Source organism: Leptinotarsa decemlineata, unplaced genomic scaffold (genome assembly GCF_025532065.1).
Source record: "Leptinotarsa decemlineata unplaced genomic scaffold, Ldec_3_MD MMD2_P_RNA_scaffold_12, whole genome shotgun sequence".
Classification (NCBI taxonomy): domain Eukaryota; kingdom Metazoa; phylum Arthropoda; class Insecta; order Coleoptera; family Chrysomelidae; genus Leptinotarsa; species Leptinotarsa decemlineata.
In genome coordinates, this window is record NW_027412526.1 from 14,573,334 (window position 1) to 14,590,309 (window position 16,976).

Sequence of the window (16,976 nt, forward strand, 5' to 3'; positions counted from 1 at the left end):
CATCCGATATTTTTATAGAGTTTCATTTGAAATAACTAGCAATATCAGTGACAACAATTTTCAATTACTGTTTTTTTTTATGATGCACTGTTTGGAACCTTTGGTGTAGTAATGAATATAACTGGAGTTCTTTCCCAACAAAAATTGTTATTTTCATCACCTCGACACGGGTTTCGATCACCAAGTGATCATCTTCAAAGAGGAAGATTAAAACTGAATTTTAATTTTCCTCTTTGAAGATGATCAGTTGGTGATCAAAACACGTGTCGAGGTGTTAAAAATAACGATTTGGTGTTGGGAAAAAACTCCAGTATTATTCTTTACTGTTATTTCGTTATTTCTTTTGTAAATATTTTTTATTTCTTCGAAATGTATCCAACTATTTGGCATAACTCAGACATTACCTAATAATTTCGATAAGATGATACCCCAACACAACAAACATTCGTAATATTTCTTTCTGGACATTTTTGTATTACAGCAATCCTTGTTTCCAAACTTATTTTTCCTGAATTAATTTTTTATACGGAATATTTTTATAATCCTCAATCCTGGAAGTAACGACAATATTAGTTTTTGATCAAAATACGAATGTTGTGTAATTTGGTACAATTAGCATCCCAATTCACTTAGCATGTTTTGAAATTAACATTCAGTTTATAAAGTTGAAATAATATCCAGAACAAGTTACTCTTAGTTTTTTTCGATATTTCTATTGCCAAGCAATATATTGAGAATTGATCCTGTTTGTGAGTTCGTAATAGTTAGTACAATTTCAAAGTTCAGGTTACAGTTATTTTTTTTTAAATGTGACTTAACAAACTATATTTTTATAAAAAAATTAGATTTGCATTCATTCCAATATCGAAAATTGAAGAGTGTTATTACCGTAAATGCGACAAACTGTAACATCAATTAAAACATTGAACAGACGTTCATAAATAAAGAACCAAAATATAATATTCATTATAATAAATGAAACTGTTAAAAAATAGTGAGTTCATATTTCCGCAATAAAAATTGTTACGAACCGAATTCATCTCTCGAATGATCGGTTTTTCTACAAATCTTATCATTTCTCAAAATGTTTCACCATTAATTCTATTCTTTTTAGAGAGAACTGCATGGTACAACATATTGAATTGATTTTTGTTCTCTTCAGATAACCCCTTGGAAATTTTGTTATTATTCTCGGAAAGGGAATTTCCAGGCGTTATCCTAAATTTAGAGGTCAGAATCATAACTACGTTATTATTTTTCTTGCAAACATTTCTAGATTAAATTGTAACTGTTTCTGTTGTGTTGTTCTATGCCATCTCTGGTCAATCGATGATGTTGCAAAAGACTTTTGTTGTATCGTTGTTGGAGGTGAGTGACTCTTTATAGTTCGTTAAGAAATATAGAAACTATAGTAATGACAATGGCTTAAGAATATGATGATAGTATCATTGTTCATTGATTGTTTTCAATAATATATTCTTTAACTCTCAAATATATAAAAATTCCCTTCAGCTTAATCAATTTACTGTGCATTTGTGGTTTATCTCTTCATTAGGTAATGAGTATAAAAATATGATTGTTTCGAAGAAAAAAAAACAACAGTAGAAAGTATTTTCAGAGATATACCGAATTGATATATTAGATGGAAATTGTAAACACAGCTGGATGCAAAGTCTCCTAAGTATTATTAATTACTCATAATCAATTACCTAAACAGACCAATACTTGTGTTAGGAATCACAAGTTAGTCTTTACCTCGCACAAGTTTCGTCTTTTGAGAGTGGTCGTTCGTAGGGGGACGACAGCTGGTTAACGGAAAAACAGATTTTTCAAACAGACAAAATTATTTTGGTATTTAGGTTTTTGTACCAGAATACAGATACTTCTATAGATACTTTCTCGGGAAGTGTTCAAGTGACTTGGCCCATTTGATTTCACCAAGAGCGGTACATATAAGAAATACGCGAGGGACTGTGGCTGCTCATCGTTTTGAGGTTCAACTCAGTACACTTCGAACTTCACTGATCAAGAACTCATTCATTTGGAGCAGTGATTCTTAACCGGTGGTCCGTGGACCACTGGTGGTCCCTGGAAGCATCCCAAGCGGTCCGCGGAGCCATCCTTATAAATATATTAGATGAGTCGACACGATACAATGCGACCCGCCGATAAAATGTTTGAAGAAGAGTTACTATTTTCTCAAGAACTTGAAACGACGTCGCAAGGTGCAGATGTTATGGATGCAATAATTCAATATATGGAGAAACATGGACTTATGTGGGGACGGCTTGCAGTGTTATGTACGGACGGTGCTTCTGCTATGCTTGGTTCTCACTTTGGTCTTGCAGCATTGATAAAAACCAAAAATCCGTTTGCAATTACTGCGTTATTCATCGTAAAGCACTAGCTGCCGAGTCGCTTCCAGAATGCTTTGCTTTGACGATGAAAGTAGCTATAAAATTATTAAATTTCATTGAAAAGAATGTACTCAATACTCGTCTCTTCAAACAATTGTGTTCTGATATGAACTCTGAACATTAAACTTTGCTTTTCCACACGAAAGTGCGTTGCCTTTCCAAAGGTTGAGGTTGTACGAACTAAGAGAGGAAGTAAAACTATTTTAACTAACAAGGAAAACAAAGAGTTGTTTGATCAGTTTTGCGAGTCCAAATTTCAAATATATCTTGCTTATTTGGTCGATTTTTTGCGCAACTGAACAAATCAAACCTTCTACTGCAAGGGTCGGGAAATTTTAAGTTGCAAGGCATGAACAATATTTTTGCTTATGAAAGATAAAATCTGTGCGTTTATTGCTAAAATCGAGCTATGGATCAACAAGGTCGAAAGTAATAACTTGTATGTATTTGATAGGCTTAATCAAATTATTGATGGACAGAATGCTGAAATTAAAGGAGAAATACAAAAGAATATATTACATTTAAAAAACTTAAAAGTTGAATTCAATCGCTATTTTCCCGACCGCGAGAATACAAAAGAGAATAGAAAAACTGATCCGCAATCCATTTATTGTAAACGTTCCTGAGGTGCCTGATGAAGTTCAAGAAGAAGTAATCGATTTGCTACACGACAGCAACTCAAAAGATACATTCGAATCAGGAATTCATTTTGAAGAATTTTGGAGCCAAAAGGCAATTTCTTCACCAAAACTTCGAGACATTGCTATTGGTTACCAAACTTTATTTTCTTCGACATGTCTGTTTTCGGCGCTTCTGATTATTAAAAACAAGTACCGAAATTGGTTGGATGCCAATGCTGATATGCATTTAAGTTTAAGTAACATTGAACCAAGGATTCAGAATTTAGTAAAGAGTATACAACCACAAAAATCGCATTAATTTATAATTCAATTTTTGTAGTTACAGGTTTCACCTAATGATTAAAGGACATTGAATAATTTCATGCGTATTTTATTTATAGATGAATTAGAACAACCATTCCATTTATTTACTGTATTGTATTGTATTTATTTGTAGTTATCGTAACTATTAACTACAAACTAATTAATCAACTTGGTGGTCCATGGCCTGACAGAAATGTTTTATATATATGTTTTATTTTTCATCTCTCATTGTATGTTGGCGATAAGGTCAAAAAAATCACTGTCAATAATTTCATTACTATCAACTGTCAACTTCACATCTATTCATTTAATTTAAAATTAAAAAAAAAACTGTCACTTTCTCTGTGACTCCAACATAGTCGCCATGGGAGATCCTGACTTAATAAATACTGAAAGAGAAACATTGACTAATGTGTAAATCATGTAAGTATTATTATTGATGTAGAAGTGAGGTAATATAAAAAAAAATCTGTTCTATTTTTCCGTTAATCAGCTTCAGGTAATCATAATTGGTAATTCGATGAAGGTAGTCCCAATTGAAGTTACTTGTGGTATATGAATATTAGCGTAAGAAGCAACTTGTAGTATTCAAATCACTGTTGAAGAAGCTACTGTGTTAGCGAAACACATCGTGATATATTTTCCAAATAAAGTTTGTGGAAATCAAATCGTGAGGTGTACTTTATGAAAATATATATTAATAATAAAATATAATTTAATTATACAGTAAAACTCAATGAAAATGTGAAAATATAGTTTTTGTTATAAATACACTCACTGCATTCGATATCAATATCCGAATCACTGCCATTGAAATTATTCATTATTGGATTCATAACAGTTGCAAGATGATTATATGAATTTTTGATTTATATAATTTTTGTTTTTGAAATGACCTCTCTGTCTCTCCATACTGGTGAGTCCTAGGAAGCTGAAATTTGAATATAGGTCCTTCTTAGGTCTTATGCGCCCTAAAAAAGGATTTTTAAATATTCCAACTGGAAGTTCCTTCTAATCAATGTTTCTCCGTACCGCTACATTTTCGGAGACTGACTGTTGTATGTAGGTTCGTTTTATGTTGTTGATATGCAGTAAGAAAGGATTTAAAAATATTCCAACTGGGGAGCCCCCTGGGCATGAAAGGGGTGCGTTTACATGTGGAAATGACTTTTCATCACTGTTTCTCCGTAACACTATATTTTCGAAGGCTGAAATTCTGTATGTAGGTTCGTTTTGTGTTGTAGATATGCAATAGGAAAGGATTTTCAAATATTCCAACTGGGGCGCCAGCCACGGGTAAAACGAGGGTTAATGAAATAAAGTTACCTTTTCATCACTGTTTCTCCGTACTGTTTCTCCGGCTGAACTTTTGTTGTAGATGTGAAATAAGAAATGATTTTTGAATATTCCATCTGAGTGCCTCCACTAGGAATAGAAGGGGAACGTTTACATAGGAAAATTACCTTTTTATCACTGTTTCTTCGTTGTTCGTATTTTTGAAGGCTAACATTCTGGATTTTCAAATAAATCAACTCGGGCGCAAGCCGCGGGAAAAAAGGCGAGCCAATAAAACAAAATTATCTTTTCATCACTGTTTCTCCATACCCTCAAATTTTCGGTGGGTGAATTCATATTTGGTATCAGTTGAAAATATCATTAAAAGACGAAACTGCAGTAACTTCAGTTACAAATATAAGTGGAAAAAAAAGACCCGTGTGTTGGGCTGTCTATCGAGCGCGTCTCCAGGTGGCGGATAGGGGAATGGCCAGGAGAAGGAGAGCGAAAGAGGTAGGAGTGGCAACAACTATAAGTGCACCCTCCTCCTTCCTCACTCTACCTCCAACAGCAAGGGCATTTCCTGCGGCGGGCGCAGATCTCCGCCTTGAATGAAGGCAAGGAACCGGCAGCCCCTACAGGAAACCGCCATCACTTGAACACTTCCATTAGGGGAACCCCAGGAAGGTTCAAGAAGCCGCGCAACGACAGTAATGTCGCTGCACCTTCCAAAACCTTCGCGGAGGCCGCTGTGAGATACCTCAAGGTTGCCAAAGAGAGTGTGTGTTCGGCGAGTCTTGGCCTACACCTGCCGATATGTTTCCTAGTAACCTGTCCACCTTCCTGGAAACAACAGGATGGACGATGACCTAGGAGGACAACTCCTCGGGAGGATGTACAATGTGGCCTAACTACTGTGGGTATACTATCACCCTCCCTACTATATACATACATACATACAAGTAGTAAAAACATAAACATTTTCATTTCTCATTCTCCGTGATGATCTCTTGCCAAGAGTAACGGCTACATCCATTAATTTATTTAGTTACAGCATAGCACCCATGCGGAGCCAAGGCGGCCGCTAGTACAATATAAAAGCAGTTGTGATACCACATGTCTCTATTCTGTCCCTTCATTTTCACGAAACATTAGAATTCAAATTTCAAACAACTGGTTTTTCTTGTATGTTTCTTCGAAAACTCTATCATTGAACTATTCATGCAGCACTTTATTTTCACTGAGCAGTATACAAAATCGAAACACGTGTTTCGCTAAACAAAAGTTTCATCAAGCGTATTCATACTGACTAAATTTCACTAATAATTTGTGCTGTATATGATAACAATTCAAATAATTTGACCTTCTACCAATAAGAGATGAAATTAGAAAATTATCACAGCTGCATATTTTTGCATTCTCATTTTGAGAATAATAAGTGTTAGCGAAATTTTGTACTACAGATGAAATATTTAGATATTCAAATATTTTCAATTGAGTACCCGTGATTAAGTATCAGTACAGAAAAATATTTTGAACGAAACGAAAGATACATTTTAAAATCTAATTCGATTATTTGAAATCAAACCAGAATATGGATTTCAACAATGAAAACGTTATTGTAGAATGTACACCTGAATAAATATAGTTTAAAAAACTTAAAAACACGCTTTTATAACATATGAAATCAAAAAGTGAAACTCAAATATAGTTTGAAAAACTAAAGAATACGCTTTTAAAGAACATCGAACTGAAAAGTTGAAAATATTTTTTTAAATAAGCTTGTGAAAAAAAGCGTGGGCGCTTTGTGCCATATTTTTGTATATCTAGCCCCCAAGCTTTTTTCACAATAATACTTTGTTCTTTAAAATAATGTTTTTTAGTTTTGTCAGACTATATTTATTCTTATGGAGCTGAACTTTTTGCAATTTTCATGACATCCGAGCGAAACCTTGTGGAACACACAATTCGAGGTAGGTGTGTTTCGAAGAGTGGGAGAGAGAAACTTGTGACTTAATCGATGCAGGAAGAAATGACTATCGGAGAGATTGAAAGAGCGTGGACCCCTTTGGGACTCCCCACCCTCTAGGGTCCCCTTGGTACACCGCCTCACCCCCTGAGTCCCCTTGGGACTTCACCTCACCCCTCACGTAGGAAAAAGTTTAGCTCCATGAGAAAATACATGGGATTGTGGGCTGGGAACAAGTTTGTTCATCTACTGGTTTGAATTTCCCGCTGTACGCGCGGTAGCTTCTGATTGGTCGACTGGATGACGGCAGAAGTGAAGGAGTGGGGGTGTTCTGAAGTGGCGCTACTCCTTCTCGCATGTTCATTTACAAATCTGGTCAATAAGTACCTTTCAGGTCAAACTTTTTTCTCCACCTCCGAATAATATCAACGAATAGCGTGCAGATAGTTTTTGAAAAATTTCAAGTGCCTCTTACAAAAATTGCAACAGTTATAAACAAAGTTTCCTTCGAAACTATTATTGAACTATCAATGCAGCACTTCATTGTGATATTTTCACTGAACAGTATACAAAATCGCAACACGTGCTTCATTAAGCGTTTCCATACTGAGTAAATTCTACATAATGTGTGCTCTATATGATAACAATTTGAATCATTTGACCTTCTACCAATAAGAGATTAAATTAGAAAATTATCATAGCTGCATATTTTTGCATTTTCGTGTTCATATTATAATATGGTAAATAAGTGCCTTTCAGGTCAAACGTTTTTCTTCTTATTTGTAGGTAAATAATATGAACGAATAACGTGTAGACAGTTTGTGAAAAAATTCAAGTGTCTCTTACAAAAATTGCATCAGTTATAAACAAATAACTAAAAAAATAAGAAAATTTAAAAATAGATTCAAAAATAGAAAATCAGGATTTTTTTTTCAATTTTTATGTTTGAATATCTCATAAACTATAATAAATATGACTATATCACTGAAGTACAATTTTTGTTTGGTTGTTCGTATACACCTTTCTACGTTGTCGAAGTGTAGTAATTCAATCTGAAATGCACCAAACAATTATTTGCAATTTTTACTGAAAATGAATAAATAAGTATCAAAAAACATTTTCAAAAATATGTTTTCATCCACATGCTGTAGAAAAAGAAAATAATTTTTAAATGGTTTCGATTGGCTTCCGAGTTTTGCCGTGGTATTTTATTAAACTGAAACTGTTGATACGTCAAGTAGAGTACTTCGATCACGCTACTGAAGATGACTGCTGCAGTTGCAGTTGAAACGTATGGAGATTGTAACCAAAGGAAACCACGGCAAAACTTGGGAACCAACCAAAACATTGACGCCAGCCGCGGATGCCTGCATTCCTATAATTATACATTATTGACTCATGTAGAGATCAAGTTACATATACAGGGCTCTTCAAATTCGTTTCTGTACATGGGTATCTCGTAAACGATAAGAGATAGAGTGTTGCGAAGTTGTGTATTGTAGAGACCTATTCAATGATGTAAAGAAATTGAATATAGCTTTTTTGGTTCTGGAGATATATAGGAAAAACCAAAAAATCCCAAATTATATTTTTGCCTATATCTTCTTTATTCGCAGACATATTGAAAATCAGTACATATTTTGCTATTGGCACTTGATGTGGGCTTTCAGAATATATTCATGAATCTTCTATACAGGGTGTCATCTGACTTGGGCCACCCCCATCTTTGAATTTTTAAATACGGACCTGTATTTTTTGTTGTAGTTTTTGTAATATTCGATTATAATTGTGTGAATTATTCCCTTTTGAATTACGGCTCTGGAAATTGGTTGACTGAATAAGAAAACCTTTTATGATTATTTGAAACATATCTACATCAAAAATATATTATATGTGTTTTAATAAGCAGAAAAAGAAATGATAGCAATAATAACATACGAAACGAGCAATATAATTGTAATGAAAATTGAAATGAAGTAATTTATATAGGTACCCAAAAAAATTATTGGCGCAATAAATGTTCGAATTGGAGCCCTTTCATTTCAAGACATTTTTGAACTGGGTTTTTCATATTATTTATTGCCCTGAAAACACGTATTTGCTGCATTGTTGCGAAATCGTTCTAAATCTTCTATTTCGAGTCTTCTACATTTTCTATCTCTCTGCCAGCGTTAATCCTATTTTTCAATGTCCCCCTTAGAAAATAGTCCAAAATAGTAAGATCTGGTGATTTTGCAGGCCATCTTATTGGCCCATTATTTGTCTCGAAGTACATTCCAGACAAATAATTTGAACATTTATTGCACCATTAATTTTTTTGTGTATATAAATTACTTCATTTCAATTTTCATTACAATTATAGTGTTCATTTCGGATGTCATATCTGTTTCTGCTCATCATATAATATATTTTTGTTGTAGATATGTTTCAGATAATCATAAAAGGTTTTCTTACTCGAAGTTCATTGTAGAAAACGCTCTTAGCAATGGAAAAAATATGAAAAGGTACCTAAAAATGAAAAAAAACTCTTGAAAAACTCTACGGTACATAGGAAGACGTTAAAGTTGCCATTGTGTTTTTATTTAAATCAGTCAACCAATTTCCAGGGCCGTAATTTAAAAGGGAATAATGAACCCAATTATAATCAAATATTACTGAAACAAATATTACTGAATATAAAATAAAATTCAATTTCTCAGTATGAAGTGAACGTCTACGATCCAAAAACTACAGCAAAAAATATAGGCCTGTATTCAAAAATTCAAAGATGGGGTGGCCCAAGTCAGATGACACCCTATATTAAAGATTCATGGACATATTCTGATACCCCACATCAAGTGCCAATAGCAAAATGTGGACAGATTTTCAAAATTACCTTCGTATCAAGAGAAGTATAACTTTTTTCGAAAATGAGTGGGACAGTTGATTACTAAACACTTCCGAAAGTACCGATGAAAACTTCTATGTACTTTCTAACGAATCCAATTTAAAAGAAGAAATGTTTAAGGAAAATTTTAATTCTGACTTCAACGACACAATGGAATTTCAGCCATTGACTGATGTCGACAGTATCAAGCAATGATTCCTCAATATCTACAGAAACCAGCTACAACGGACTTTGTTCCACCAAAGAACGTTTTGACTTCAACACGAAAACCAACATTGACTAAGACCTAAGAGACACAGGCGACCACCAGCTACACTGGGCGACCTATATAATCACTTATATAAAAACATAGGCTTTCATGAGCCGAGTCACGTTTAAAGAGAACAATATCCGGGCTAGTAGGCTATGATCGAATGGAACCTAAGTATTAAACTTTTCATCTGCTGCTGCAGACACCATCAGGACGAAATTTATATTTCGAAGTCTCGACCACGGCCTACTGGCCCGGATTTTGTTCTCTTCAATCGATAACCTGTGTGGGTTGTTTAGCGAAACATCTTCTAGGATATCTGAACACTGTAAAATATTTTAACTTGTCTACGACAGAGCAACTATGCATGTTGGCTGTTTGTATACGTATGTTCCACTTGACGACGATTTCAACTGAACACAGTATACATAACAATAATTAACTTTCCTTTCAGATTTCATTTATATCAACTTTGAGATTTGGCACAGTTTCTTCGCGAATGGATGGAACAACTTTGTATTTTGCTTTCGGAAGCAATTTATCTACAGCTAGAATGCACATTTGCAACCCGAATGCAGTTAGATACGGTATCGGAAAACTAAATGTGAGTTTTTATAATAATAAATACTTGAAAATGTTTTTATGTCTTTTTGGTTTCGCAGAATTATCAGATTGATTTTATAACTTATACCAAAACTTGGGAGGGATACGCAGGGACGATCGTTCCTAAAAAGGGTAGCCATGTTTGGGGAGCAATCTGGGAAATAAAGAATGAAGATTTGAAAGCCTTGGACAAGTGAGTCAAAACTTGGTACCCTACTAGAGCTATGTTTTTCAATATAATGATATCTACTTATTGGGTTGTTCCAAAAGTTTTGTCCGTCATAAAGTCATGTGTTTATTTTGTAGCTCCATACCTCAATAAATATTTATTCTACAGTGTTGTGATATATACTGATCAATTCAGATTTTTCTATTCTATAACAATGTATAGAATAGAAAAATCTGAATCTGAACACCAATGCTGTTCAATCTCTTGTCTCTTTTCAACTTATTACTATATGATGTCGTTAAGCGATTTCCATCCAATTTTTCTCTACGAATTCAAATTGAACCAAAGTGCTGCCGAACCAGCCCCAAAAATTAACGAGACATTTGGCAATGTTAATGACTGCACTGTTTGACGTTGAATTGCGAAATTCAGTTCCGGAGATTTTAACCTCAAAGTTAAGCCCTGAAGTGGCCGACCCACAGTATTCCAGGACGAATTTGTCGACCCTGGTGAAGACTGACCTATCACAAACGGTGTGTGGGATAGCGGAAGAACCGGACGTTAGCTCCCATGCAGTTTTTGATAGTTTAAAACGTATTGAAGAAACTTGAAAGCTCTAAAAGTGGGTGCCTTACGATTTGAAAGGCCGACTGAAATTATCACGTTTCGAAGTCTGTTCTTCTTTGCTTTTGCGCAACCAAAACGATTCTTATTTGTATCTGATCGTCACGTGTGATTGAAAGTGGATCCTCTAGGATAACAGGAGACGTCCAGGACAGTGGTTTGACACTGATAAAAAAAGGTAATGGGTTATGGTATGGTGATCAGCGGTTGGTGTGATTCACTATAACTTTCTGCAACCATGCCAAACCATGACAGCAGAGTTCTACTGTGCGAAAATTGAAGAAATGTACTAAAAATTGCGTCAGCAGTCCCTTATCCACGATAACTCCCATCGGCACGTTTCCCAAATCATCGTCCGAAAATTAAACGAATTGAGCGTCAACGTTCTGCCTCATTCACCAGACCTCTCGAAATCATACTACCAATTTTTCAAGCCCTTCAATAACTTCCTTACCGACAGAAATTTTACCAATCAGTACCAGGCAAAAACGGCTTTCGTCGACTTCAGTGAATCCCGAGCACACAATATTTATGCTGACGGAATTATTCAACTTATGTGTTACGTTGGCATTTCAACTGAATTGAATAAGTATTTACTGAGATATTACAGTTTGAAGTAGTCTCATAAAAACGAACAAAACTTTTAAAACAACCGAATACATACATATCTAATATATAAAAATGAATGTTTGTTGATTGATTGGTTGGTTGGTTGTTTGGTAAGTGATGAACTTCTACATCGCTCAACCGATCATGATGAAACTTGACATGTATAAGAGAAGGTTTCTAGGCTATCATTTTTCTGTAACTCGCCACTAGATGGCACTGTAGAACAATTTTTTGAAAGCACTGTTCTATAACGCTAATTATATTTCTCGTTCACACAAAAGGGTTTTTAAAAACTTTTCATTTGAACAGAGTAACAACTAATAACTATGAAATATAAGTACTGGCTATTACAAATCGATTGCACATATTTATATATAAATTATAGCCGACTTTGCAGATATCAGCAAAATAATTGATGTCGTCTTCGGGTCATCGAATAATATTCTGCTGATGTAAGGGGTTATCGATCTGTAACTCACTGCTCACGCCTAAATTCGTTGATTCTGATTCTGTCAAAACATTGGAACAGCAGCGATACAGCAACATAGTACTAATTAGTACTACAACTACTAAATTTTACGCGAGCGAAGCCGCGGGCAACAACTAGTAGAATACAGACTACATGACACTACATACACTACATGAATCAATTATTTTCGTACAGGTGGAAATCAGTTTAATAGACTGAATTATACGCTTCATAATTACCTTACTAGGAAATATAAAACTGTAGTTCATCTATGTACAGAAAAACTGTAGAAATCTATTTTTTGAGAATTATTTCTACTGTCTGGGATGAATTTCTGAACCACTTATGTAAATCTTTTTTAATTTTTAGAATTACATTATCAAGTAAAATCATTAGAATTTATCTAACTTTTATACGTTTTTATTTATATTATATAGGGTGCTAGTGAATGAGTGTTACAAACTTCAGAAGGTGATTCTGCATTAAAAAATAATGACAGTTAGCTATATAATTTTGGTCAGCAAATGCTTCGTTTACCAAGATGCGAGGTGTTAAATTTTGTCTTAAATACTAACTATTTATATATTGCTTTGAAACTAGTCGAGAAATTTTGTGGGTACATTTGCTGACATGCAATTAAGAACTTTATGAATATTAGTGGAGTTTTTTCCCAACACCAAATCGTTATTTGTAACATCTCGACACGTGTTTCGATCACCAGATGATCATCTTCAAAGAGGAAGATTAAAACTAGAAATTAATGCGAGCTAATCCTATTTATGCTATATTAGGTATCCCATACAGGTAAACCATCCAGGCGTACCACCCATACAGGTATACCAACCTAAATTGATTTTACAATTTTGCCTTATCTATTATTTTATAATATATGTTTATATAAAACAATTTTCAGCTATATAAAAATTAATTTCACAATATTGCCTATCCATATTTATTTTTGCAATGTGTCCTTATGTAGTAATCAGTAACCCAACAACCTTATTTTATTTTATTTTAACAAGCTATATAGGTCCATCATCGTTTACTTACTTACTTACTCTACACGCTCATAGGCCTACGAAATTGAATGTAAGGACTGCAATGCAAAATATTATGGACATACAAAAAGATCTATTAAAGTGAGATATAAGGAACACATAGCACACTTAAAATATGGAAGACCTGAAAAATCAGCAATCACCCATCATATTTTGCAACAAAACCATTCCATAGACTTCAGTTCATTAAGATTAGTTAGACAAGTTAACAACAACAGGCAACTAGATGTCACATTCGACACTCTGTCGAATGAGGCCCTCATGTCCCCCGTTAAAGGATGAATAACTTTTTCATCCATCCCACCCCAGCCAGGTAGGGGTATCCCGTGAAGGGCGGCACTGATGTCTAAGGACTTCATGCCGTCATCTATCAGTTGTGTACCCATTGGTCCCTCTCAAGGCCAATAATCAGCCAAAAGGGTAGAGGAGCTGGTCTCCAAACCTGGACGAAATCAGGATGACACGTCAGCACTGGCTTTATTGGTGTTTGCTATTTTTGGAATAGGAATATCAGCACTGCTTTTCAATTCATATGGTATTTTTTGTATATATCGAGATGTATTAAGTTAAGTAAAATATGACCAATGGTTTCAAATACCTCTTTGATCATTTTACAGTTCAGCGTTTCATATATGGAGAATTTATTGTATAGGTTACTAACTATTTTTCGCAAATGTTTCATAGAGAGCAATTCGAAGTCTTCGAATTCGCGATATAAATTATTGTTCACATTATGCCAAATTTCAGTTATGTCAATACTTTGTATAATATCATTAATATTATCAACAAAATAATTATCAAAACCACAAGCTACTTCTATGTTATTCGTTGAAAATCTATTATGCTCATTTATTCAAAACATGCAATTCGAGACATTTTGGCTATTGTTGTCAACCAGTTTCTTCAAAGTTTTCCACATTTCTCTGGGATTATGTCTATATCTGTCAATATTGTCAAAATAATATATATATTTTTTTAAGATTGACATCATCATTTATCTTGTTGTTGTTGCTACTCGATTTGAAACTTTTATATGCTCTATCTCTTGAATAAATCATTCATAGTCAAACCATGTCAACTTTCATTGGTACTTACTTATTTCCATAGGGGCATTTCTATTAATTACAGTTTCATATGTCACCAAAATTTCATTATACAATGTCGACAGAAATTAAATTTAAAAAGTTGTACATCATTAGGTTAATTGTGATACTGTCTAAATTTTCCTTATTAATTTTTCTAAATTTTTTATGTTCTCATTAACCTTGATTCCATTGCCTAAATTAATTGAAATAACCGAACGATCCGTTATTTTTGGACAGTCATGTACTTCAGCTCCTATATTATTTTCATTGATATTGAATTGGATCAATTGGATTGATATTGGATCAATTAATGAATTACTGGTTCATACTGTAACACGTGTAGGCTTTTTGACACTTTTTAAAATACCATAAGCAGAACAAATATTTTTAATATTCTTACCATAAAAAGAATCGGTCGACCAATCAATATTAAAATCGCCAACTAATACACAACGGTAATTAGTACTGAATAATTCATCAAACGTTTCTTCAAGATCTTCAATGAATATGGCCTCAAAACTTGATGGTGAATGGTACAAACATCCAATCAGATATATTGCAGATATTAAATTAATTTTTTATATTTTACACCAATACCTCTTAGTTTAAATGTTTTATAATGTGTGAAAGTATAAATGTATTTCACATAAATTATAACACCTCCCGTATGTCTACTTGTTGAGTTGCATCGAACGTGATTATAATTTTCCATGTTTATTTCACTATCTTCAATACCGTCTATTTGTCTTGTTTCACTGTCTTGTTACACTTTCTTGGATTTCATCTCTACTTTAATCTTCGAGAGTTTAGGTAAATCATGATGTCTGAATTCAAAGGTATATTAGGTTTTTCGACAATTTTTTTTGATATTGTTTATTGACTATAGTTGTCGTAGAGGTTCTGCATTCCTTAATCTGTCCCTCTAGTTTATCAATTTTCACCAATTACGTAGGAACAAGCTTAACTCCATTTTGGCAGTCTTCACAGTGGAACTTAAGCGTTCTCTTGCCTTTTAGGTCTATGACTTTGACTTCGCTGGAAGTAAGTCCGGAAAATTCTCAATGCGTCTCAATCTTTGGCAGCTATCACATTTTATAATATGATCACCAGATGCATGCACAACATTTCAATTTAATTAATTAAAATAATCAATTAAGATTTTGGTGTTAGCACCAACATTTTTTCTTGGCACCCGTACTATTTAATCCGTCATCAGACCACAAGAAATATCAGATTGCTAGTTTTTTTATTCAGCACCACAAAAAGTATGTTCACTACAATGAGCTATATGCAGTTTCTATTACCAGTTTTGTGGTAATTTCTTCTTCTGTCTCATACTAGTTTTTCTTTCTACATGTAGATAACTCTCTGCTTCCATATATTTAACTGCGGGAGTATTCGTATTCACAAGATGCCCATCCACTCTTCGAAAAGGTAATCTTTAATCTCCAGCCATGATTGAACATTGTGACTACAAGGGAGGAGGATGCTCGGTGTGTCTTTCTTTACAACTGTTCAGTCCATGTGTGCCCGGAGCAGAAAAGAAATTCGAACTTCAAACTTCATCTGGGGTTTTCGACTTCACTACAAAAATTTTTGAACTGCGTTAGTATTAGGAATAGAGTGCCTAGGTTGAGGGGCTGCAGATGTACTGAAATGTATTTCCAGAAGGATTCATTCCGATTCGCGATAGGCGAGTTATCTCTTGAAATAAGCAAGGTGAAATTCTATATCAGAAATGTTACAAGCTAAAACTTAATTTTGAGTAAACTTTTATGCTATTGACCTTTTTCAGTCAGGAAGGTGTTCGGTTCAACATCTATCACCCCATCACCGTGGAAGTTGAAACTCCCAAAGGAGAGATTCTGCAATGTAGAAGCTACAGACAAGTTGCAAGTGCAGAGGAAGTGAGTCTTGAAAGTTTACCAGAAGAAAGAAAACCGACACTAGCTTATTTGAAAACCATGATAAATGGTGCTGTGGAATCGAGCCTTCCAGAAGAATATATAAATTTCTTGAAAAAAATACCTGATAATGGTGCAAGTGTTAAACCTAATTTGAAATTCCAGTTCGAAATCTGCCTGTAGAAAAATAATATACATTTCTTTGAATGAGATTGTTATTATGTAGCTGTTAAATGGCTGGTGTTTTGCTCTTTCTGTCCAAGAAAGTTGTTCAGAATTGAAAGGTAAAAGTAGGAAAAGGTTGAAAATTGTTGGCCTGAAATGTTCTGAACAGTGACAGACAATGTGTAGTAAAAATAGTAATAATTTATTTCGTGACATATTTTATAAGAAGGTCAGTAATAAATATGTTGCACCGAACATTTTATTTTCACGAACCTGAGTTACCTCAAATAAAAATTGAACTTGAATAGTTATAAATATATTACAATGTATTTACAATTTCTTTCAACTAGTTTTTTGTTAAATATTTTGATTATTGTAAATTAGTTCATTATTTTTTAATCTCTCTATCATGACCATGAATTTCCACAAAACTCATAATTTTATGGAAAAATGAGCTCAGAAGTCTGACAGCTCATAAGTGAAATACGTTTAGGTTGGCAACAATTGTAGTTAACGATCCGTTAATCCATGTAAATACTCAAGAGACG

At 34.0% G+C, this 16,976-nt stretch overlaps 1 protein-coding gene across 2 annotated transcripts; it reads left to right on the forward strand.

Moving 5' to 3' along the window:
* The first annotated feature begins 1,252 nt into the window (after positions 1 to 1,252).
* Positions 1,253 to 16,683, forward strand: LOC111508603 (gamma-glutamylcyclotransferase). 2 transcript variants are annotated; one of them, XM_023164163.2, is made up of 4 exons: positions 1,253 to 1,368; positions 10,197 to 10,346; positions 10,405 to 10,538; positions 16,155 to 16,683. In XM_023164163.2, the coding sequence occupies exons 1-4, from the start codon at positions 1,330 to 1,332 to the stop codon at positions 16,444 to 16,446; spliced, it is 615 nt and encodes a 204-aa protein (XP_023019931.2). In that variant the 5' UTR covers positions 1,253 to 1,329; the 3' UTR covers positions 16,447 to 16,683. The 2 variants fall into 2 exon arrangements, with proteins under 2 accessions (XP_023019931.2, XP_023019932.2); XM_023164164.2 differs by lacking the exon at positions 1,253 to 1,368 and adding an exon at positions 3,645 to 3,784.
* Positions 16,684 to 16,976: the final 293 nt, after the last annotated feature.

Coding starts and splice junctions, on each gene's coding strand:
- LOC111508603 (XM_023164163.2), top strand. CDS start 1,330: ATGATGTTGCAAAAGACTTTTGTTGTATCGTTGTTGGAG. Junction 10,347..10,404: donor ACGGTATCGGAAAACTAAAT/GTGAGTTTTTAT, acceptor TTGGTTTCGCAG/AATTATCAGATTGATTTTAT. Junction 10,539..16,154: donor GATTTGAAAGCCTTGGACAA/GTGAGTCAAAAC, acceptor GACCTTTTTCAG/TCAGGAAGGTGTTCGGTTCA.